The sequence below is a fragment of the Chanodichthys erythropterus genome, chromosome 6 (genome assembly GCF_024489055.1).
Source record: "Chanodichthys erythropterus isolate Z2021 chromosome 6, ASM2448905v1, whole genome shotgun sequence".
Classification (NCBI taxonomy): Eukaryota; Metazoa; Chordata; class Actinopteri; order Cypriniformes; family Xenocyprididae; genus Chanodichthys; species Chanodichthys erythropterus.
In genome coordinates this window covers 32,083,937-32,109,933 of record NC_090226.1, presented here as the reverse complement: position 1 = coordinate 32,109,933, position 25,997 = coordinate 32,083,937, and the positions used below count along the sequence as shown (strand labels likewise).

Genomic DNA, 25,997 nt, shown 5'->3' with positions numbered 1-25,997 from the left:
TGATTTGGTTTGATTTGATATCAGTTACAGTACATTGCAAATTTTCTAGATGAAAAAAAATCTAAATCAACTAATGCTGTAAACTACACATGTAAGAAAGTTGGTACTACTATAATAATATTGAAGGTTAAATTAACTTATTTATATACAAACACTTAAATTACACTCAATGATGTTTTTATAAATAAAGTTTAGAATTACATAATTTACATAATTTCTACTCCCAATTCGTTTTTTTTTTTTTTTTTTTTTAAAGATAAACATTAAATCGTGGCTGTCATAACAGATTTATTCAAACAATGATAAAAATTATACATGAATATGTAATGGTGCATAGCTATATTTATCAGAATGTTGCTTTCAAGAGATCACTTTACTAGCTGACTGATGAGTTTATGGTCACTGAATATGCTTTTCTGAGGTAAATGTGACGTTACGTGACATTGTTTACAAGCTGTTATTGACGTCTTTCCGAGGTTGAAACACTGATTGAGCGATTAAATGAGATGATATGGATTTCTGTAAGATGTACTGTATATTTTAACATACCTTCAGATGTTTATTAATGTTTATTTCACGCTGTAACTGGTATTAAAGCAGAGATGATGATGTTTCTCATGCGCTCATGCTGCCGCTTCTCTTGAACTGAGGCGCTAAAGTGATCTGTCACGCCACATTAAACACCGGCAAAACGTTATTTATTTTTTGAATCTCATAATTAGATGGACGTCATTTGAAATCTGAGACTTTGCTTCATATCAAAAGTAACAAAGCACAAAGATTATTGTGATTTATTGGATGGGAGGCGCTACATATTCTGCTCATTTATCAACTGAAAACAGACTAGACTAATCGATTCTTGGGATTTAAGAATCGATATCAGTTTGTAAAAATAAGAACCGATTAAAATCGAGAAATCAATATTTTTTTACCCAGCCCTAGTAAACAGAGACGGATGTTCTCCAGAACGCAAACACAAAAATGCACTGGAGCTTTTACCAAATGTTTTGTCAATATGATATTATTATTACAGTACCAACTGAGGGTGCTCTTGCTTTCATTTTCCTTTCAGCAGTCTCTGAACCCAGTTTAATGCTTATTGACTGCTATTAGTATGCCATTCATGGGTTTAATTCCCCCAAGAGTATAAACATTGAGCCTCTCAGGCAAAATTTAAACTAGTGTGGTCCGCTCAGATCAGCCAATTTCTTTCCAGCTCAACCAATAGAGAGTCTGGCACGTGGCTACTGTAGCAGGTGGAGCCGGAGGGTGTTTAGCGGTGCGGGACCATGACTGATGCATTACGTGGGAAAAGACAATCAGCTTCGGTACCTTTAAACAGCTCATGAGTGAAGCTTTGCAATGCTACACACTACAATATGAGCAGGGCTGACCAGTGTCCTAGGCGACATATGCAGTTGCCTAGGGTGCAAAATAACGTTGCTGCACAAGAGGCATGCCCAGTTCTACAAGGGTGCTAAGCAGGCATGTGATCAGCTAAATGACCCAAAAAAAAGAGAAGAAAACATTTTACAATCTCTAGCCCTAATTATAAGCAGGACTAACATAGGTTTTAATCAATGTTTTGTTTTATGTACTCACCATCCTCCTCACGGTCATCAGCAGTTCTGTTGAGGCAATTCTGTAGCCAGAGGACAGGCCCTGACAGACCTGTTAACACAAATCGTTAGTAACTATTTCAGCCTTCATTCAGAAAGACCCTCATAATCATGCCTGATAAAATACCTTGCTGCTGTAAAGTCTGGACCATGTTTCTCAGACTGTGAATTTTCTCTGAAGCAATTTCTCTACTCATGCCCTTTGGTCCTCTTTTGACAGAGTTGCCAGCTAGATCCTCATTGTCTTCTTCATCTTGCTCTGATTGATCCTCCTCTTCTTCCTGTACATCCATATCCTTCTCCTGAGACTCTCCAGTCATATCAAAGAACTCTTCCTCTGTCTGATATATGCACACACACACACACACACACACACATATACATATATATTTTATAATTTAATACTTATTCAATAATTCCATGAATTATTGCTATTCATTAAAATGAAAATGAAATATGTTTGATTAAAATATGTAAATATTCATCACGTTTAATGGAATTTTGCTTGACGACTAAATTGTCAGAGCAATTTTAAACAGAATAGTTGTTTTAGTATTTTACATTAAATGACATTAAAAATATGAAGACATTAATTACTAAATGAGAACGATATCAAAAGTAATTTAACTTTAATTTCTGTAAAAATTAAGGTAGTGGAATAAGATGGCCTCTTTCAGTAATTTCATATTTTGTGCTATGACATGTCAGTGAGCAAATGTTTCTATTCATTAGCCTTCATAACACATCGGTTAATGATGCGTAATCATCCTGCAAATGCTAAACTTGTATATAAATGTATATAAACACAGGAATTAAAGGAAACCCCTTCAGACAGAACACTTTTTTTCAGGTTCGGCCAGATTCGCCTTAAAGTTGTGCATCTTCAGATGTGGAGCCACACGCAAAGTTACAAAAAATACAGTGCACACCACCATGTCACTCAATGTGCACGACCGCCCACACCTTCGCACTCGTGTGATGAGTACAAACGAGGCTTTATATGTTGATTGACGCACCATTCCAGTGCTCTTGCCAGGGGCACTGCGTTGTCTCTTCTTGTACAGGTCTCTGCGGTCGGACACTAGACCCATGCTGAGGATCTTATCAACTATTCGTGCCCTTGAGCGCTTGGCTGTGATCCGCTTTAGAATATTTCCAAGCACATCTATGAGAAAAAGCAGAGAAAGCAGAAATAAATGTCTTTGCAGGCATAACAGTGAATCAAGAAACCGTTAGGTAGATGTGATGATTAGTAGTAAACCAGAAAGCAATTACACTGATTTTATGAATCTCATTTCAAAGGTTTTATGAATCTTAAGGTCAAAGTATACTTCACAGTTCCGTCGTGTACAGTGCGATGGAACTTAAAATTTAAAATGCAGTGTGCTGGGATAAATGCTCATGTTAAGGAGTCAAAACAATGGCAGATTTTCACCGTCACACACACAAACTAAGATCTGCTGCATTTGCAACACAGTTCTGATGACTATACCAAACTGTTATGGGCAATATCGCAACTATGACAAGAAAAAACAGGTATTCTTGAGAGTCTTGAGACATTACGTCCTGTTTGTGGTTCATTTAGATGTCTTCGGTCCATGTTGCATTCATATTTCAGTCAAACAGCACCAGAGTTCATATTAATTGAACCAAACCTGCCAAGTGTGAACATCTTGAGTGATTCAATGAGTTCAGCTGATTCAAATTTAAGAAAAAATTTTTTTTGAACAACTTATTAAAAAGAACAAACTATTCACAATTATTTCTTTTATTTAAATTTTTTGACTTTAGAGTGAATTATGTCCTGGACATGTTTTCTTGAGATTCACCTCATTTCATGTGTTATTAACAGCAAATATAACAACATATTTTGGGGAGGTGGGTTTGTGTGTCAATTTGCTGTCAGAGGTGTGAGAGAGAGAGAGAGAGAGAGAGAGAGAGAGAGAGAGAGAGAGAGAGAGAGAGAGAGAGAGAGAGAGAGAGAGAGAGAGAGAGAGAGAGAGAGAGTGAGAGAAAGAAAGATCAGCTGGTATCATGTATCTATTCTGCGGAAAATGAGCATTGGAAAACTGGAAGCGTTTCAGATTTTTCAGTATTGATATTTATCGAAAATTTATATTTTTGACAACATTTCTCTTAGTTTATCATTTTAGATGCCTTTTTAAAAACTGCATAAAACTGCCTTTAAAAAAAAAAAAAAAAAAAAAAAAAAAAAAATTATATATACAGTACAGTCCAAAAGTTTGGAACCACTAAGATTTTTAATGTTTTTAAAAGAAGTTTCGTCTGCTCACCAAGGCTACATTTATTTAATTAAAAATACAGTAAAAACAGTAATATTGTGAAATATTATTACAATTTAAAATAACTGTTTTCTATTTGAATATATTTGACAAAGTAATTTATTCCTGTGATCAAAGCTGAATTTTCAGCATCGTTACTCCAGTCTTCAGTGTCACATGATCATTCTAATGTGCTGATCTGCTGCTCAATAAACATTTATGATTATTTTCAATGTTGAAAACAGTTGTGTACTTTTTTTTTTTTTCAGGATTCCTTGATGAATAGAAAGTTCAAAAGAACAGCATTTATCTGAAATACAAAGCTTCTGTAGCATTATACACTACCGCTCAAAAGTTTGGGGTCAGTAAGTATTTTTATTTTTATTTTTTTGAAAAGAAATTAAAGAAATGAATACTTTTAATCAGCAAGGATGCATTAAATCAATCAAAAGTGGCAGTAAAGACATTTATAATGTTACAAAAGATTAGATTTCAGATAAACACTGTTCTTTTGAACTTTCTATTCATCAAATAATCCTGAAAAAAAATATTGTACACAAATATTTTGTACAATTGTACACATTAAATGTTTCTTGAGCAGCAGATCAGCACATTAGAATGATTTCTGAAGGATCATGTGACACTGAAGACTGGAGTAACGATGCTGAAAATTCAGCTTTGCATCACAGAAATAAATTACTTTGTGAAATATATTCAAATAGAAAACAGTTATTTTAAATTGTAATAATATTTCACAATATTACTGTTTTTTACTGTATTTTCAATTAAATAAATTTAGCCTTGGTGAGCAGACGAAACTTATTTTAAAAACATAAAAAAATCTTAGTGGTTCCAAACTTTTGGACTGTATGTATATATATATACACACACACACACATATTATATTATATATATATATATATACACACACACACATATTATATTATATTATATTATATTATATTATATTATATTATATTATATTATATTATATTATATTATATTATATTATATTATATTATATTATATTATATATATATATATATATATATAATATGTGTGTGTGTGTGTATATGTATATATATATATATATATATATATAGTCCACAGAGCCGTAGATCACTGAAAAGCCACGCAATATCGCTTTCATTATCGAAGGCGATACATCTGCTATATGAACGCGATATTGCGTGGCTTGTCAGTGAACTACGGCTCTGTCTATTAAATGCCGCTGCATTTGAAAGCAGCTGATGGCGATTTAGCGGTAATCAGGGAACCGGCTTTACTGAAGAAATGCGCGTGACAATCTCATGCAATATATCGTGCAGCCCTAATATATATATAAAATTAAAAATGTAACCCGCCAAAAGTACATGCTACTGCTGAAATCCAACCACATTTGGCAGATGTTAATGTCAAGCCCTGACTCCACACTGGTGATGACATGACTGTGGCGCTAAAGTCTGACGTCATTAATTTGTAATCAGTTGGTGAGCTCAGCCAGTTTTAGCGACTCCTGATCGAGTCGTAGAATGTGATTATCAGCCGATTCCGATCTGTGACCAATCGATCTGAGCATCCCTAGTGTTTTTACTTGATTTTGAAATAATGATCTTTATATAAAAAAGGAATTTGCACTAACCATCAGAGTCTCTAAATTCCTCAAAGAGAATCTGGAGTTCTTGTTCCTGCTCTTCAGTCCAGAGCACGATACGAGTGCCTTTCCTGATCAAATGAGAGGGGGGAAAAAGAGAGGGGGAAACAGTTCATAGTAGCCAGAAAGTAGCTCACTAGGATTATAAATGGAGCAAAATGTCTCTACTCTACTAGTCTTTACTTTCAAAATTCCAGATTTTATAATAAAATCATACTTCTCTTTCTTTAAATCCTTCACACTGTCCACCAAACCCATGGATACCATGTGGGACACTACCTCACGTCTAGTGCGGCTGCTGCTCAGCAACGGTAACAGCGTCTCAACAACATCAGGCACTGAAGAACAAAAACCACAACAAAGACCTTTTAAAAGACTGTTCAACATACCCAAAAACCAAACGACAGAAACTGTGAACAAGTGTAACTCCACCTCCAGAGTCCCTGTACTCTTCATACAATCGCTGAAGCTGCTCCTGTTCTTCAGGAGTCCACTTGCTTTTTTTCTTTGTGCCTTCCCTAATATATATGGATATGAATAAAATAAATCAACTCTTGAGCGACTCTTGAGATATGAGCTTTAATCCACTTCAATATCAATAAGGTCTAAACACATGTGCAATTACCCTTCTTTATTGTATCCCTCTGTCATTTCTCTCACAGCACCCACATTCTTCCAGAACAGCAGCTCCACAAATGCTTTGTCGTTTTTAGCAGCAAATACAAAGAACCGGTTCAGAACATATTTTGCAAATGTAACAAGCTCCTGTAAGGACCAAAAAAAAAAAAAAAAAAAAATATTACATGTTACATGCACATTAAAAACTGAATTCAATGACAACAGGGTCTTTTTTTTTTTTTTTAAGTCTTTGATGTTTTGGGCTCTACTAGAACAGATTTTCATGCTTGAATACATTCCCTCATCTTTCTGACATATAGTACTAACATCTATACGTCCTGCAAACTGCCCCCTTGATAGTATCCCTGCATGCTTAGTTAAAAATGTTTTTAACACTGTTGGTTCAAGCATTGTATCTTTGGTTAATACATCTCTCAGCCCAGGGTGTGCTCCAGCGATTTTTAAACATGCCATTGTGCAACCGCTTAAAAAAAAAAAAAGAAAGAAAGAAAAAAAGAATTTAATTTCTCTAACTTTCCAAGTTGTTTTTAATCAACTTCAATCATTTTTAGATGAATGTAGTATTTATGAAACATTCCAGTCTGGTTTGTCACAGTACTGCAACTGCCCTTTTAAGAGTTTTTAATGATCTTCTGTTGGCTCAGGTAACTCTGCTGTTTTAGTGCTTTTGGATTTGACTGCGGCTTTTGATACAGTCGACCACTCGATTCTATCCCGGCTCGAACAGTGTGTTGGCATTAAGGGCCATCAAATTTGACAGATAGGAGTTTTATCTGTTCACCTGTTCATCTGCTGCCCCTCTTTCTTGTGGCGTCCCCCAAGAGTCCATATTGGGCCGCATGCTGTTTTCTCTGTACATGCTGCCATGGGGTCCATTTAAAAAAATTTTTTACATACATTTCCTTCCATTGTTATGCGGATTATTTACAAATCTATTTGTCCGTCAAAACAAATCTCAGTTGCTTAACTGCCTGAGAGACTTAAAAATACGGTTGAACTTTCTTTGTTTTAATGAAAATAAGACTGAGGTTGTTGTGTTCGGTCATCCTGGGGATTTAAATGCCTGTGTAGATGCCCTTGGTACTTCATATATTCGTCCATTTACCAAGAATCTCGGTGTGATTTTTGACAGTGCTTTCAATTTTGAAAAACAGATTAGTTCTGTTGTAATTTTTTTTGTATTTATCAGAGCTTTTACCAATCAAATGCAATAAGATGCTCCTCGATGTTCCGAGATCCAGGTTAAAAAAAGTTTACCAAGCTTTTTCAGTGGCAGCTCCTAATCTCTGGAATAGTCTCTGTTCATTGCTGAAATTTTCAAGTCATTGCTTGAGACCCACCTGTATTCCTTAGCTTTCATTTCGAGTTGAGTTTTTACACTACGACATTTTCTGTTGTGTTTTTGTTTATTTGTTTGTGTATCTTGACAATGTTAAGCACTTTGGTCAATTATGGTTGTTTTTAAATTTAAGTTCATTACTTTCCTCATATTCTCCATTGCTGCAGCTCCTCTATGCACAGTCTGTCAGTAGCGCTCTGTTTAGATCCTGTCTCTATGAAGCACCTCCTCTAGAAAAGCACAATGTGCTCTGATTGGTTGGCTAGACCAGTGTGTTGTGATTAGTCAAGCGCTTCAAACGTGTTTGGGAAATGCCACGTCCCTTACCATAATCACAAGTTTCAACACACTGCTAACTAACTCAACCAGGCCCCACCCTTTATTCTTTGTATGAATTATTTTAATAAGGAATATTGTGACGCGTTCATTACCGAAAGAAAAATCAAAGACTACAACAGAAACGTTTCAGGGAGTTCAGAAATGTAGAATATATAGAGAATAACTTCCTCTCTCTGGAGTGACTTTGTGCTTTGTAAATTTGCAGACCTTTTTCATGCTTAAACAGCAACATTTCACACTAAAGAAAGTCGAAAATGTAAAAAAGCATAATAGGTCCTCTTTAACATTAACATATGCAGAGGTATGAGATTAAGAGCTTTCAAACATCAAAACCAATGACCTTGTCATCATTAGCGTGATGTTCTACCAGTTGAGCTACAGAAACCTCAGTGTTACAAAACATACAGAAAGAACTACACTGTATTAATGGAAAGCAGTGTGTTACCTGATAGGTGGATGCTGCTGGGTCTCCCAGGATCTTATTAAACAGGGAAAAGATGGACAACTGATAGAGTAACGCCTCCATCTTCAGATCCACAGCCAGTCTGTGCAGCATTCGTGCGATGCAATGGTTGGTGTGAGAAGAATTCTGGGAGTATGAGCGCAGAAGAATAATATATGGACGCACAACTTGTGGACTGGCAAACCTGTCAATCAAATTTTAATTATGGAATATTACTCGAACATAAAACAAGAGAAACATTCATTCAACCAGGAACACTTTACAAAAAGGCCTCATTTGTCAACATTAATGTATTAACTAACATGAACTAGTTAATGTACTTCATAAAGTAATAATAATAATAATACAACGTATTACATTATTTTTTAAGGTATATAAAAAGTTATGTTTTAATTTAAACCGTAATTGTGGCAAGAAATAAAATTATTACATTTTCATTTGATTCCACATTAAAATATTAACTAAATTGTTAGTTTTATAAATTGATTTGATTACCACCATTTTTGAAAGTAAAATTGTATTTAAAATGGCAATGTTTTCCTGCATTCCTGGCAGTGGAATAAGCCACTATAAACCTATATAAAGGTCTAGGCATGAAAAAAATAAATAAATACTGTGATACCGTGAAACCACCAGAATCTTACATTTTTGCTCATATCGCCCAACAGTATGACAAGACATACTAATCCATGCTACCACTCAATGCTCCCATGCAGAGTAATCTTTATTTTTATTTTATGGCAAGAGGAATAGATTAATATAAATAAGTTCTGCATTATATCAGACACCACCTGAAATTAGCCATTAAAACAGTAGTTCTCAAATCTCTTCCTGGAGGCACCAACAGAGCTAATTTTGTATGTGTTCCTAATCAAACACACCTGATTCAGGTCATCAGCTTATTAGTAAAGACACAAAGACCTGAAATGGGTGTGTCAGATAAAGGAGACGTGCACTCTCGGGGTCTCCAGGAACAGATTTGAGAACCACTGACTGCATTAAAATCATCCATATTGGCATATTGGTATTATCAATAAAGAAAATACAAGACTGGAAGTTTAGTTTTTAGCTGGGAAAATTAACTCTTCACATTGCTCGAAATGTAAATAATTCTCCACGCACCTCTTGATGAAATCTAAGAAGTTGAACTCTGTCTCAGACACAGCAACAGACTCCAGCTCTTCCTCTTCCTCCAACTCAACTCCATCCTCTTCCTCCAGAGCAGAATCTAATGGAACTGACCCTACAGAACACAAAGACAAAGTCATCTATCACTATGCTGCTCCAGTACTGGCAATAACAGTAGAGTATTGTTTGTAATGGAATTAGGTTGAAAAACAGAAAACCAGTATTTCAGGAGTCAGTACCAATACCAGTGAAATTTCTTGATTATTGATTTGAATTTTGATACTGAAGCAAATAATATTGATACTGGAAAGCACTATATTTGAAAATAAAAATATGATAAGTTAAATATTAATGCAAATAATAATAAGCTGCTGAAAACAATCTTTTTGGGCAACAGACAGATTGCATAAAGCGATTGGAAATTTCCTGCTTTCCACTTCTAAAGTTGTGATTATGAGCTTGTGGCATTCAAGTGCTTTGTCGTCGGAAAGAACAGGAATCATGGAGGACATCGGGTTTATTCTTGCCTATTTATTGGGAAAGTCTTATTAAACCCAAAATGATATTTAGCGTCACATTCATCAACTACATAAATATTCACCACGTTATCTGATGATTCTGGAATTTCAGTCCAATACAGGCTATTTTCACTGTGTATAAAACATACAATACACTTCAAATGATTATTCATATGTACTTCTATAACGACAAGAACTAATACAGTATAGCAGTCTGAGCAGGAAACGTTCTCCCCTCCGCCACGTTTATCAAAATTATCCCCAAGCTTCCCAGTGGTAAATATGACTTTAGAAGGCATTCAAGTCCAATTATTAGCTAGAAATTTGTATTTACGATAATTCCGATAGCATGTAAAGGCAGCATAAAGGACAGCCACTACAGAAAAAAGAAAAAACGAAACATGCTGCAAAAGAAAAACATTTACTACACAGCATTTACTACGAAGCACGACAAAGAATTGTAGGCATTTAAAAAAAGTCTCTCAGAAAAAACAATCAATCAAACATTAGTTGATGACAAAAAATTACAGAGAAGATGGCCAATCAAAAAAGCTTAAAGGAATAAAAAGGTGACGAAAATGCAGCCTTGAACAGAATCATAAATATGTTATCGGTTTATGTATTTCCTGAGAATCACAGCTAGGACCATGCTCGACTTCTAGAATTAAAACAATGTTATATAGTTTAGTAGTATAGTGTAGTATTGTTTATGAATGTGCCGTGAATATCAGTATATTGTAGTCTTGTCTGTAATGGTATTGGGTAAAGTTGTATAATGTAATGTTGTTGGTGATGTTATCAGGTACAGTAATATAGTGTAGTACTGTGATCTTACTAGGGAGCTTAGTGAAAAGTATCTGCTTCAGAAGTTCTAGTTCCTCCTCAGGTTCCACCTCAACAGATCCAAATGTGTCTCCTTCAGGCCACACTGCCCTGATTCGACACACACAAATGCGAGAGAATGAGTACAACCTTTCTTTCTACACATTGCTGACATCACAGCAAGCAAAATTCAAACAAAATATAAAAAGAATTAGCTTTAATGTATGCAATTAAATAACACTTATTTAACACTGTTAATGTACTTAATGAATCGTTTAACAGTTTCATTCTGTTCTCTGTCATATAAAAACTGGAATCTTCCAGCTGACTGAAATGAAACAGCTGCAGCTACAATCGGCCACGTTCACAAAAAAAGGGGGGTAGGCTATATAACGCTGGACATGATAAACCGCTAGAAATTTAACAACGGTATTTTGGTAATTTTGGATAAATGGCTGCATCCGAAATCACATACTTCCCTACTTTATAGCAGGTGAAAAACAGTATGTAAGAAAAGTAGTATGTCCAAATTCACATTACTCAAGAGTAGGCAAAAAGTACCCGAATGACCTACTTCCAGCGAGATTCTGAAGTGTCATATGATGGACACTTCACTATCCCACAAGGCCATGGGAGAGAATTTGTGAATGGCAGTGACGCAGTACGACCAGATTACATTCATACATTACATTTATACTATATAGAAATTTACTTTTTAGCAGTAGCAAAATAAATACTTATTCAAAACAAGTACCTACTCGAGAGTATGCCATTTCAGATGCAGCCATTGTCTCTGTCGCCGTTTTCCTCATACTTTTTGTGTGCAAAAACAAAACAAAAATAACTTTATTCAACATTTCAGTAATGGCCGACGCTGTTCACGTGAACAATGCAATGCATCCGTGTGATGTTAATGCAGGAGCCGGCCAATAATGAGTCGCCATTCTGACATAGATATACTGACGGAGGGTTAATAAAGGCCTTCTGAAGCGAAGTTTGTGTAAAAAAATAAAAAATAAAAAATCCATATTTAACAAGTTATGAAGTAAAATATCTAGCTTCCGCCAGACTGCCTTCCGTATTCAAATTACGAAAAAAACAGAAATGACGTTGTGCCAGTTAAGCTTTTTCTGTAAATTTAATAGAGAAAGCATAGGACGTAGCACAAGAGTTTTTTGAACTGCGAGTGTTTTACATTTTATTCGCAAGTAGAATACAGAAGACAGTCCGGTGAAAGCTAGATTTTTTTTATAACTTAAATATGGATTTTTTTTTTTTTTTTTACACAAACACATCGATCCACTTCAGAAAGCCTTTATTAACCCCCCGGAGCCGTGTGGAGTACATTTATGGATGGATGGAGACTTTCTTCAGCTCATACTCGTTGATCCTGTTCACTGCCATTATAGAGCTCAGATACATCAGGATATTTATTAATATAAGTCCGATTGTGTTCATCAGAAAGAAGTCATACACACCTAGGATGGCTTGAGGGTGAGTAAAGCTTGGGGTAATTTTGAAAGTGAACTAATCCTTTCATTTGTGTTTTAAAGATGAACGAAGGTCTTGGAAGGTGTTTTAGTGTGGCTGATGTCTTACCGTGCAGCACGGAGTAAACTCAAAGCTTCAGGTCCTGAGCGAGACATAATGCAGTCTTGAATCCTGACCAATGCTTCAGTCCTCTGCTCATTCACTGGAGTCTCAGATGCGGCATCGAAGGGCACAGCACCCTCTGTCAGACTCTCTGACAACTGTAAGTCAACATGAGAAACACACTTAGTGTGTTCATATGCACAACATGTCGAGACTATTTTAAAAATCAGATCATTGGTAATCTACTGCTGTGCAATGTTGAATATTGTACTTAATCTGAATAACTGAATTTGTGGATGTGAATTGGTAAAGCTAAATAAAATGGACCAAAACTAACTGCCGAAAAGGTGGTATTTTTAAACAGACTGATTATTTTGGAAAGAAACTTTGGCAGTTGAATATGGATTGATTTTTTTAAATAATGAATGTGTATGAAATGTTTCCAATTAAAATAATTCACAGCTTAATTACACAACCATGAATTACAGTCCTCGAAAATGCAAGCCCTGAAAATACAATGCATTAAAAGGGGTCACAACATGGATTTCATTATTATTATTATATTTGTTCCTTGAGATTCACTTTTAATGTTAAAGGGGGGGTTGATTATGATTTCACTTTTTTTTTTTTACTTTAGTAAGTGTGTAATGTTGCTGTTAGAGCATAAACAGAATGCATAAACAATGCAACGGGGAGAAAAAGATCCATCAATGCATTGCGATTCTCTCTCCAACAATTCTGGATCGAATCTGAGCTTTGTTTCAGTTCCTCACACTCATACATCACTCAAACCTTCCGTCAAATAATCTTTCATAAAGTTCGGAAAGGTTGAAGCGAATTACAACGACATTTGCGGGTTTCATTGCACAGCATGCGCTGTTGGAGACGCGTGCTTTGTTTGATGTTGCTGTGCGCGGTCTCGCCCGCCAATATTTTACTTACAAAGGCATCATATGTGTCGTTTGGAATACAGTGGACTTATATATTTAAAATATGAAACTCACTTACAGAAGGCTGCTTTCTATTTCAAATGCTGACGCTTTGTTTGTGAAGAGTGCTCGCACATGCGGCTGTGCGCGACTTGCATCTTAATGTAAACAGCAAGTTATGTCTTGTGGGATTAAATGGACAGGACAAACCTCATTACTTATATTTCAAAAGACATACGTGCGTGAATACAACTTATTAGATCTCCAACAACAACAATCAAACAACAGCATGAGAAAGAGAACGTTCAGATAATCTTAAATAGGAAAACAGAAAGCACTCTTTGTTTATTGCTTGTAATGCTTCGTTGCTTATTATTTAGTACTTGCTTGTATGTTTTGAAGTTATATTAGTTTAAAATTCTTAACATACAATTGTTAATTACATTTTTAAATTTGTAATCATTTTAAAAAGTAGGCCTACTTATAAATTACTTATATAAGGATATGTTAATGTAAAGGATTTTAAGGTTTAAGTCAGTAAATTAATTAATAAGTAAGAAAAAAAAAATAGTAGATCAAGAATCGGATCGGATCATGAGGTGACTAAAGAGTCCCACCCCCTACTAATCAATGACTTTTAGTTATCTCCACATCAGCTACATAAATTCATTAACTAACCGTTCAGAAATGTCCTGTTGCATTCTACATGTCACTTCTTCATAAGTCTCTATCATTGTCAGACTCTGTTTTGAACTTAAAAAGCTGAACAGTTTCTGACATTTTCAGTGAGTCTGAGGTAATCGGAGCTGCTAACACAAGTTCTTGAAACTCCGCCCTCTTCTTGAGAGCAGTAGCTCATTTGCATTTAAAGGGACATACACAAAAAAATTAAGCGTTTTGCCCACCCTCAAAAAGTGACAAATTTAACATGCTATAAAAAAATTATCTGTGGGGTATTTTGACATACACACTCTGGGGACACCAGAGACTTCTATTACATTTTGTGAAAGTAGCATTATATGACCCGTTTAATGTAAATATTTAAATATACGGAAAAACTATTATTTCAACTTTCATTCTGACACTGTCTGAAATGATCTGTTTATAAGGCTCCTTTAAGGCTTGTCAGTCAGCGGCCACTATTATGGTTGGCTAACGTCACTGCATAGGAAACAGTATCAATGCTGTGCAAGTGTTTTGAAAACATCCATGTAAAAATTATTTACAGACAAAGCATTATGAAATCCTTTACTTGCAGTTTGTGATGCAGCTGCTGTCAGATTCAATACAGCTCCATCTTTCAACAAGTTTCATTGTGAACTCTCCATTACACTGTGCCTCATTTACAAAACAAAATGCTCTGAACAAACATAATCCCCAGTTGTGAGCCAGAATGCCATTAAAATGAACCATCCACGTGTTCCCGACAGTGGGATCCTTCTGAAGTCTGTACAGAGACGCAAATGATCCATTTAAACTGGACGCATCAAAGCGAGCATTCTTTCACTCTTCCATTTGTTCTGCTGTCTACAGACTCAAGTGCATGGAGCATGTCAGAAACTGAACACACATCTGTATACTGTATCCAGTGTAGACAGTGTCAGTGACTGAATGCCAGTGGGCAGGGCCTATGATGGAATGGTGTATTACTATTCGTCAATGATAATAAATCTCAATTTTGTCATTTTCCCATGAATTAGATATAGTTCTCGTTCCTACTAATCACTATTATATGTTCAGAGTGTACTAATTTATGATGTGTACCGTTTACCCAATTATTTATGTTGCAATATTAATATACTGCAATTGATTTGTTGACCCTGACATTGTATCTTTGCATTGTTTACCTTTTAATGTATTTTATATGTTGTCATGTCAGTCTTTTTATGTTTATCAATATATAGGATGTCTTGGGATCACTGGTGATGGTGTTGGAAAGGATAATCTGCTGTTAACGTCTATTGTTAGGTGCGTCACTTCTCAATTTAAAGTTTCTCTGCCTGATGAAGATCAAAACATTGATCTAAACATTGTCCCATTTATTATTAAATATACTCTGTCATTTTTTGTTCTGCTACTGGTTTTCTATAACTCACCTGAAAGGCAGACGATCTGAGCTCTTCAGACACTATCTGCCATGTCTGTTCCAGGTCTTCAGCTGTGGGCTCTGTCTGATGACTCTTCTTGCTACGTTTCCTTCGTTTCACTCTTTTTTTCTAAAAGTCAAAAAAGAAATTTATCTGTACAACCCTTGCAGTCTCAAATCTTAAGGCATGTTGCCTTCTGTAGCATCAATTAATTTTTGAACCTTAATAGTTGTGTATGAGTCTCTCAAATGTCCCTAGTCTGAAAAGATGGACCTTAACATCACTGATGGAAAGGGGTTAAATAAGCTGAAGATACTGGAAAACCAAAGAGTGTGCAGGACCTAGAGGATTTTTTCTGAAGAACAATGGGCAGTTTAACTCAGTGGTTCCCAAACTGGGGTACGCATACTCAACAAAACGCTGAGTTTTGCTCTTAAATGTAATTGTACCCCACCTTAAAATAACATTAAAACTGAGCATGTATTTCTAACAGGCAAAAAGCCATAAAAGATCAAATACATGACATCCAATCTAATTAAATCACCACACAAGCTAGGGTGCATGTAGAGTATGATGCCTTAGCAAATCACACTACATTACTACCATTCTGGACAATGTACCCTTGTAAAAGTGTGCAAATTTTCCCCAAATATCCAATACAACAGTTCAACAAACAAAAGGGAAATATTAAGTGATGTACAAAAAAATGTAAATGTCACACCACATATCATTTAACTTAAAATGGTTCTGCTCTTCCAGTGATCTCAATTATTGCCATCTCAGGTCTCACCTGCACTACCAGACTGTTTCGACCCTTGCAGAATCTCTCCAGCATCCTCAGAAACAGATGTGTGGACTCCACCAGATCTCTGAGAAATGAGCGTGGCTGCATTCGCTCATCAAATTTACGCAAGAGAGTCAGAAAAATCTCCCTGAACTCCATCAGATAAAAGATGTTACCTGTACACACCAGAAGAAAACAAGTGATCGAGATGAGTGACGGAAAGATGAGTGTCACAGAGGAAAAGAGACATTTAAAACCGTGACAATTATCAAATCCATTTTAAAATAAGCAGAGCAAGATGTTCTTTAAAAAAAAATATATTTATAAAAGGAAGAGAGAGAGAGAGAGAGAGAGAGAGAGAGAGAGAGAGAGAGAGAGAGAGAGAGAGAGAGAGAGAGAGAGAGAGAGAGAGAGAGAGAGAGAGAGAGAGAGAGAGAGAGAGAGAGAGAGAGAGAGAGAGAGAGAGAGAGAGAGAGAGAGAGAGAGAGAGAGAGAGAGAGAGAGAGAGAGAGAGAAAAACAAAACAAAAACATACTCTTGATGACGTTGGAACTGTGTCGGATGTTTTCATCCTTTGAGCGATCCATTTCATTTACTGTCAGCAGCAGCTCCTGATACGCCTTCAGAGCCAAATGCATCCTGGTAAAAAGAGAAGATATCCAATTCATAACCAAGCAATATTAGATTGTCAAAAATGAAAATGTTTGTTCTTATGGTTCAACACAAGGCAATTGTTTACATTCACTTAAAGGGTTAGTGAATAGAGTTAGTTTGATTTTACAAAAAATATCTTAATGTGTGGTCAGAAGATGAACAAAGGTCTTACAGGATTGGAAGGAAATGAGGCTGGGTAATTAATGACAGAAAGTTCATTTTTGGATGAACTAACCCTTTAATAAAACAAATGTTTACTAGCATACTCACTAAGACGTAATTTTGACATGATACTTTGTGAATGTGTCCATTCAAACAAGACGGCATGAAAGAGCTGAGATGCAGCTTTCTGGGCACGAGTACCGAATTGAGTTCTCCTGTGTCTTCTTGCGCTTGAATGTTTAAATTGGCGTGGCTTAAAGGGTTAGTTCACCCAAAAATAAAAATAATGTCATTAATTACTCACCCTCATGTCGTTCTACACCCGTAAGACCTTCGTTCATCTTTGGAACACAAATTAAGATAATGCAAATGTTAAATTTTTGTCACGATGCACCACTGGCCCAATCAGGATGATGCAAACTATGTTTATTTGCTCTATAACAGGCCAAACTGGCCTTAAACAAAAAATATCTGTAGCCATAGAGGCCACCATTGCATTTTATTCAAGATCCAAACAAAGATGCTACACGTGCAACGTGTTGTTTTTGGTTTAAATTAGTTTGCATAATTTCAAGATTTAAAGCAAAAACAGAATGGTTTGACTTAAGATTTGTGAAATCATGCTACATAAGACACCTGCACAAATAAGAACAGCAGAAGGACTGAATGAAAATGCAAATTCACTCTCTGACAGTAGGTGGCGCTTAATCTGCTGGAACAGCAGCGATTTCGCTTTCTTGGTTACCGCTGTACACAAAGCAGCACTACGTTTATAAACGGGCATTATACGGAGGTATCTATTCTAAAGACAGTCACCGTCCTTCAGAGATACATTCATATATAAACCCCCACCTCCAATTCAATATTTATATTTTTCTTCCAAAATTTCGGGCATCACGGCCAATTTTCTTCTAGTACGTCTCTGTTCTCCTCTTTGCATCGGTCTTCAGCAAGCACCGTGTCTGGCCTATGTTAACGTCCTGTTTACAGACTTCATAATATGATTGCAATGCAGATTGTGCGCAAATACAGACAAGAGATCAGCAAAAAGAAAAAAGAAAAAAAGAAATTACCAATTACCAATCGTGAGTTTGGAGCAAAAACAGACCGGTTCGATTTACAGCCAGTTGACCGGTGCATCTCTACCCCCAACTAAGAGTAAAATTACAAGACCAACCTGCGAGACCAGGATGTGGCATCATTCCGGTCAGTGAGTATCATCTCATAGTAGTTGGTGATGTTCTTCTCAATGAAATGAAATGTGCGGATGGACATGGTCTCAGACACCACATCCGGTCTGAAGTTCTGACCGCGGTTAAAGGCCATGAAGAACGTCAAGGCCCACAGATAGTATGTCTCATCATGCTGCTGGGCCCGTTCCCGGATCAATCCCTCCTGCTCAAAAAACAAGACATATGATAAAACTCATATGAAAAGAGAGTCTGAGTTGCAGCGATGTGGAAGTTGTCTTTTCACCTTCACAAGGTACATGAGCCGATTATAGCAGTTCTCCAAGAAGTCGATGCAGAACTCGCGCAGGAAGAGACGTACATTTAATGCAGAGCGTCGTCGGCTCTCCGAGTCTTGAGCCATCTGTTTGCGTTTGGGTACACGTCTCACGGCCTTACCCGCGTCATGAGAATAGTTCTTATACTTAAGATTTAAGACAAAAAAAAGTTAATAAAAACAGGTATTTCTAAAAACAAACAAACAAAAAAAACCCCCACTAAAATATGAAATTTTAACTCATGTAATTGTTTTAAAGTGACACTTACATTGTGAAGTCCTTGATGAAAAATCACATCTTTCTCTCCAACGGACTTCAGTCCTTGAATGACATATGAACCACGGAAACGAGAGTGTCTTAATAAGAGAAGAGAAGAAATGATCGCTGTATTAGCACAGTAGGTTTATGTGAAGATATGATCCAGTGCAAAGATATATACTGTCAAACCTGTCTAGCTGTATTATGACATGAGGTTGAAATATTCCTTTAAAGCAGTGGTTCCCAAACTTTAGAGTGTCGTACCCCTTGAGACATTTAACAAAATTCTGCATACCCCCTCTTTTCAACTGCAGTCACACCTTTTCCATTAGAGGCCAATGTTTGCCCCCTTACATTGTTTTTCCAGTGCATTTTTACCTTTATAAAATAATGTAAAAATAAAAAAAAGTTAAATAGAGAAATATGCAATGAAGGTAAAAATGAAGTGATACTTTTAACTATTAAAGGGGTCATGAATTGAGAAATCAAATTTTCCTTGGTTCATTAAATCATTGACTCAAGACGTCGCTGTGTTCTGCTGTGGCTTTTGTTGGAACTATTATTTTGTTGCAAAATTGGGAAAAAATGGGAAAAACTCCCCCTCTGTCACCTCACGCATATCCCTGTTTTGGGAACCACTGATGCTAAAAATATAAAGCTTAAAAAAAAAAAAGAAAAAAAAAAAAAAACAATATGATAAATTAGTGAACCACCCTGACCCATACCTAATATTATTACATTCTCTCACCTGGTGCCTCTCAGTAGCGTGCGGCTGCGTTTTTCAGCCAGTTCTTTCTGTCTCAATAACTCCAGCTCCTGCATGTCTTTTTGTTTCTCCTGGGCTGAACGCGCCTGTCCTGCACTCACCAAAAGCTCAGGAGTCTGCAATAGTCATGTCAAAAACAACATACAGATGATTATCAAATACGTGAGATAAAAAGATTCATGTTTCTTGTGCATTTTAGTACATTTTAGTGCAAAACTCCAGTATGTTTTATTGAACTTGTAATCGCAAAGGAATAGTTCACCAAAAAATGCTAATTCTCTCTCATGCCAAGCATTACTGACAGACTTCCACAAGCAAAATATTTCAGCTCTGTAGGTCCATAAAATAAAAATAAAACAAACCATAAATTAAAACCATCTAGAGCTCTGCATATCAAGAGCTCTAGAAGTTGTCATTTTAAATTGTGCCTAAAGACTGAAATGGCAAAACACAGAAAAAAGAATTACAATTAAATTGCTTCAGAAACCATTAAAGCTTTCACTTGCATTGCATGGACCAACACAGCAGAAGAAATCTAGCACGAGGCCAATCTGATAGAATTTTAATTGTTGGGTGAACTATTACTTTAAAGAACCTTTATACACAAAATAATCATGTTTTTTATACATCATGTCACCTGATCTCTGAACATGAGGGAGATGATTTCCAGGATGTGGAAGCTCCATTGCTGTTCACTCTGAGCACACGCAAGAAACTTCAGCAGATCATCCAGTCCACTCATGTGAACGGCCCACAGCAGTTTATCGTGAATACTGGCATCATCATCCACATTCTGCACATAAACACACGCAAAACATCTAATACAAAAAAATCAACAACATTCCCATAGGCAAACTGTGTGTTGTTTCGAACTGAATGCTGTTTTAATAGCATCTCTGAGTTTAACTTCAGCAGCAAAAATGGCATTAACAGACCTGCCAACCTTAGGAAAATATGTTGAGAGAAAAATGGGGGCTCAGAGGGCATGGCCAGTAACAAGGGTTAGGGTCCCCTAATAATAATAATAATAATAATAATAATAATAATAATAATAATAATAATAATAATAATAATAATAATAATAATAATAATAATAATAATAATAATAGAACAACAGTAAAATTACAATGGCTAAAATTCATGGCTGTCTTATTATTATTATTATTATTATTATTATTATTTTTGCATTAAACCATAGAGCTTTAAACATTAGGGATAATGTTTAAAAGAATGATTAAAGCTTCTTTTTTGTTGCAGGGCTCTGGACAAAAAATAAATAAATTAATTTATTAAGGAGCCATTGGCTCCAATAATAAATAAAATAGATGCCATACTGCCAACTTTCAGCCATACTGTCATGTGTTTATTTGTAGGTGCGCTACAAATAACGGGAAGTTCACGCAAACAGCACAGACTAAACGATCTTGAGAATAAGAATCCATATCAGTATCGATTAAAAACAAGTACTGCTCAAGATATTAGCTATGTTTCCATCTACCAATTTTTATGTGCATTTTGGGGGGAAAAAAAGCTGGATGGATGTGGATGTGCATAAATTCTAAAAATGCGCTTAAAAAGGTATGCGCTCAAATGAGTAGGATAAGATTTTAATGCGAGACGAAAACTTTTACTGAATAAATTCCTTGATGCACATAAAAAAAGACATGTGACTTTGCAATGTGACAGCATAACTGGAGCAAGCACACAGCATCTCGCTGCACAGCATCATAAATACTGTTTTGGTCACTCTGTAATGCCTGATCCAAGTCTATAGTTTAAGTGGTTTGGTATAATTCCCTCCCAGAAGCGCCTCACACAATTGTGTTCACAAACACCATGCAGGCATCTGAATGCAAGATAACATGACAGCATTTATTGCATTTTATCTGTGCGTTCTGAAGCACAAACAATTTATTATATTTGAAAATGATTATATACAGTGGCTTCTACTGCAGAAACTTCCATTTTTCTCAGTGATATTTAGTGCCAGTGTATTAGGAAAAGACGTTTTCGCTGTCTTTGACTCGCTGGATCGAAACACTGCTTTATTCGCAAATATTTTATGCAATATTCGATATTTGCACACAAGTTAAATATGCAACTTTGGATGGAAACATAGCTATAGTTACCATCCACGCTGCTGACATTTACCTGATGTATATCCGCGCTGTGCACACAAAATCATTGCTGCCTTTCTGCACTTTTACTTGGGTGTTCAGTCATTGGTCTGTCATTTTTCTTATCTCTCTCATGCTGGCAAAACTGGAGCCTGCTTTATTAGCAGGTGTGCAATCAGTGTTGTGAGAGAGATAAGGGGTGCTTCTCAGCTAAAGACACTTTGAAGTGACGCTAAAGGGAGCGAGGATTTATCATTTCACTTGATTCAATTCCTCCTTCCTCTCGTCTTTTCCTTGCGTCCTCCCCTGGCATCCTGGAGGGGTGGAGCTAAGATGCGAGGAAAGGAAGCAAGGAAAGGAAATGAGGATGCACAAATAAGAATTGAGAAGCACCCAAGGTCTGTTTGGAAAAAAAACCTGATATTTCTCATTTTGACAAAGCTGTTCCTCACTTTCCCTATACATATTTTGCCACTCAAACTCAGTGAGTGAAACAGGTTTTTTTCCCTCTAAAACTTTGATGCGCATCGTCTAATTTTATTACGTCAACACAAAAGATGTGACAGTCAATTCATCACAGAATAAACAGGTAAAAAAACAAAAAAAACAACAACAAAAAAAAACATTACATGTAAATTTATGTTGTCGCCAGTGGTTGCTCAGGAAAGATATTCTGGTTGTTTTAGGCACAGTCTAGAACCCTGTGTTATTAACCCTCTGGGGTCTGAGGATTTTTGGGGCCTTGGAGAAGTTTTGACATTTGTGCTTTTTTCAGTTGTTCATAAACATATTAATGGAAAAAGTGTCATTACACTGTATTCAGCACAAACTTGGCTACCATAATATGTGAGCAACATGTACGTACATGTTTGTATTTTTGAAGGAATAACATTTATGCGTGGTTATTGAAAAAACAAAAAAACAAAAAAACAAACAAACAAAAAAAAACCTTAAGTCACTGAAATAAGACCACAAAACTAATATTATATCTGTGTTCACAAGACTTCTGGATATTGGAGGTTGTAGACTAGAGTTTTTGCTTCAAAATGTAAAAAATTATCCTGCCTACTCATTCATATAAAACAATATATTGATTTGTATGCGTGGAGGTGTGAATCATCATGAATAACGCTGTGATTCATATCTGAGAAGACAAAGACCCACATAATGACTTGCATAATGACCCGCATAATGACCCCTTTCAGTCAGGTGGGCTTTGTGAAAAAACAGGAGCATATCAGCTGTATTAACGTAAATATAATTGACAAAAAAAACAAAAAAAAACATGATTTTGTGATTAGTATTCAGTACATTTCAGTTCATTTTCTGAGAACTATCAGATTGGACTTCGTTCAGAGGTAGACGAAAGATCATGCATCATGTTAGTTCTTTATTTTGCACAACATTTTGTTTTTACTCTGAGTTTACACAAATAAAAAGATATTTCACAGATTAAAATGGTGTATAACTCTTCATTGTATTCGAATATTTCTGACAGAGTATCTTTCATACTGATAAGAAAAATGCAAGGTCGCGACCAGGCGACCTGAGTGTTAACAGATTTAGAAACAATCTCATTACAAATTTGGGAAGATGGTCAGCATGAATTTTGATTTTTTATTTTATGATCCCTTTAAGTCTATTAACTGACTGCCACGCCAATCAATCATCTCCTGTTTAATCATACGAAATAATTTTTTTATTTTGATTACTAGGTCAATGAACAAAGAATATGTGTGGCATATGATATAGTACATTTCTGTGAGCAGGTTTAAAGGGTTAGTTCACCCGCAAAATTAAAATTCTGTCATTAATTACTCATCCTCATGTCCCTCCACACACGCAAGACTTTCGTTCTTCTTCAGAAGACAAATTAAGATATTTTTGACTGCCTTTGTAACAACCACTTTGACATTTCAAAAACATCATGAAGAGATCGGAAAACTCATCAATATGAATTGAGTGGTTTAGTCCAAATTTTCTGAAGAGAATCAAATTGCTTGTTATGATGAACAGATTTAATTTAGGCTTTTACTCACAAGTAAACATTGATCAGCAAACATAAACAGCTAAACCGAACCTGAATGATGCACAAGAACAAACCTCTTCCGGTCTTTTTGAAAGCATCAAAGTTTGTTGCAAAGGCAGTCTATGGAAGGAAATCTGACAGCATTCTGTCATCAAAAAGATCTTCATTTATGTTGACGAAGGTCTTATGGGTTTGGAACGATATGAGGGTGAGTAATTAATGACAGAATTTTCATTTTGGGGTGAACAAATCCTTTAAGTCTACAAAGTCTCACCTTTTCCTCATATGGGTCTGCAGGGACGTGCAACACATTTCTGACCAGCAGCAAAATCCTCTCAATCAGTAAATTATCTTCTTCAGCCCTTTGCTCCCAGTCCTCAGAGAAAAACATCAGGAATCATGAATAATATTTCCAATCAATTACACCAACTCACATATGAATATAGATTTGACCCTCACCAGTTGCAGAAGGTTGTAGAGCGTTTCACTCAGCACAGTAAAGATCTTCTCATCTGCAAATGCCTTTAAAACACAGAAGATTATTTTAATAACATTTATCAATATTCAGGGTTCGACAATGAGGACTGCATGATGGCCCAGGGCCAAGGTGAAAGGTGCTCGGGACCACTGACGAAAATGCCACAGAGCTTCTTTGTCACGAGAGTTTGTCAATTACCTTGCAAGTTAGAATTTAAGTACGATAAGGTGCGAAAAACAAGCTGTTAGAGTGTGCACGGATCTGCACTTCAAATTTCCACCGGAAAATAGTAAACTATCCAGGTATCTTTGGGATACTCATTTCAACATACTACGATTTGGGACACAGTAATTCATGGGTGCTGATCACATGAATGTGGCTATTGAGAGTTACAGTCATAGCGCCACCAGCTGGCAGCAAGAAGGGTGACAAACACAATAGATTTTGATTTAATTCGCTTATATTTACCCATGTGAATGCATGTGCCCACAGTTCATTGTGTTCCTAAAGCCACCAGGTGGTGACACCAGCACTTTCTAGCTGTATTAGTTATACTATATCAGGGATGGACAACTCCGGTCCTGGAGGGCCAGTGTCCAGCAGAGTTTAGCTCCAACCCTAATCAAACACACCTGAACCAGCTAATCCAAGGTCTTTAGGATTAGTAGAAAGTTATAGGCAAGTGAGTTTTTTATCAGGGATGGAGTTAAACTCTGCAGGACACTAGCCCTCCAGAACCGGAGTTGTCCATCCCTGTACTATATTTACCTAATCTATTGTTTGTAGTTTGATTTTATTCCTATATTACTGTTTGCTTGTCTTTAGAGATCAGCTTGTCAGCTTGAGAACTTTTTACTTTTTGCTATGATTCTAAAATTGATATTGAGAATTGTGAAGGTTACCTGCTTTTAGGTTTCTCTTGCCTTATTGCATATGATTATTACTGCTTTAAATATTGCTGTACTCGTTACCAGTTTAAGATAGTAATGTAGCAGCTAATTATGAGTCTTAAAGAAAAGCACATTGGAAGTAGTTTAAATGTCAAAAATCAAGAAAATAATCATTTTATGTGGTAGAGCCAAAAGATCAGAACCACAAATATCTAAAAAGTGTCAAGCCTTCAGGCTTTGTTGGGTTATACCTCTTTATAGGCCTGAAGGTATGACGTCACTTGCAGGAAGTGATGTCGGAAGGCCGGATCATCAGGAACTTTTCCAAAGCAGAGCAGCGCTGGCTGGGTCAGGTTCACCATTAGCCTGAGAATGATTTGAATCAGACATGTCTCTTATTTTACATGATTTTTGTCATTAGATAATTTGACGTCATTGCAGCCATTTTATCGATTTCATCAAGAAATAAAAAAATAAGCTTAACACCTAATACAGGCATCAAAGAGCGGTTTGTCCTGTGTGTGCTGGGTGATGATGGGTAACAGGTCATTCTGCAGGATCTGTCCAGCTCCCAGCTGCTGTCTGATGTCTCTTGTGTCATCCTCATGTCTCAGATAACGAATCAAATCTTTCACACTCTCTATAATGAACAAATAAATCACAACCTTGAGTGTCACAAGATTATTTTTATTTATCACACTAAAATACATTTAACACAGAAGACAACATTAAACATTTTCCTGAAATTCCTGCTGTAAAGAAGTTTGGTTTAAAGGTTAATGCATTACCAAGGCAGTCTGGTTCTTTGTGGTAAATATCTCCCTCCAGAAAACCCAGTGCACTGCACGTGGCCAATAACTCACAGTTCATCATGTATAAGTCCATACAGCAGTCCTATCTGAGAGAATAACTGGGCCCAAATCTGAAAAATAAATAAATA

General features: G+C 36.2%; 1 protein-coding gene across 2 annotated transcripts in view; it reads right to left on the bottom strand.

Moving 5' to 3' along the window:
• The window catches only part of timeless (timeless circadian clock), a 38,107-nt gene that overhangs the window by 5,865 nt on the left and 6,245 nt on the right, over positions 1-25,997 (bottom strand). For both annotated transcript variants that reach the window (XM_067388649.1, XM_067388650.1), the window contains 24 exons: positions 25,846-25,979; positions 25,544-25,697; positions 25,309-25,423; positions 24,149-24,211; positions 23,964-24,065; positions 20,181-20,336; positions 19,526-19,659; positions 18,788-18,875; positions 18,489-18,665; positions 18,190-18,407; positions 16,732-16,835; positions 16,203-16,372; positions 15,422-15,541; positions 12,403-12,554; positions 10,817-10,914; positions 9,458-9,578; positions 8,318-8,519; positions 6,181-6,320; positions 5,988-6,073; positions 5,773-5,893; positions 5,544-5,626; positions 2,636-2,784; positions 1,747-1,960; positions 1,603-1,671 (listed from right to left, as the gene is read on the bottom strand). In XM_067388649.1, coding sequence (XP_067244750.1) covers positions 1,603-1,671; positions 1,747-1,960; positions 2,636-2,784; positions 5,544-5,626; positions 5,773-5,893; positions 5,988-6,073; positions 6,181-6,320; positions 8,318-8,519; positions 9,458-9,578; positions 10,817-10,914; positions 12,403-12,554; positions 15,422-15,541; positions 16,203-16,372; positions 16,732-16,835; positions 18,190-18,407; positions 18,489-18,665; positions 18,788-18,875; positions 19,526-19,659; positions 20,181-20,336; positions 23,964-24,065; positions 24,149-24,211; positions 25,309-25,423; positions 25,544-25,697; positions 25,846-25,942 — 3,133 coding nt within the window. In that variant the 5' untranslated portion in view covers positions 25,943-25,979. The remainder of the gene's footprint in view (positions 1-1,602; positions 1,672-1,746; positions 1,961-2,635; positions 2,785-5,543; positions 5,627-5,772; positions 5,894-5,987; positions 6,074-6,180; positions 6,321-8,317; positions 8,520-9,457; positions 9,579-10,816; positions 10,915-12,402; positions 12,555-15,421; positions 15,542-16,202; positions 16,373-16,731; positions 16,836-18,189; positions 18,408-18,488; positions 18,666-18,787; positions 18,876-19,525; positions 19,660-20,180; positions 20,337-23,963; positions 24,066-24,148; positions 24,212-25,308; positions 25,424-25,543; positions 25,698-25,845; positions 25,980-25,997) is intronic.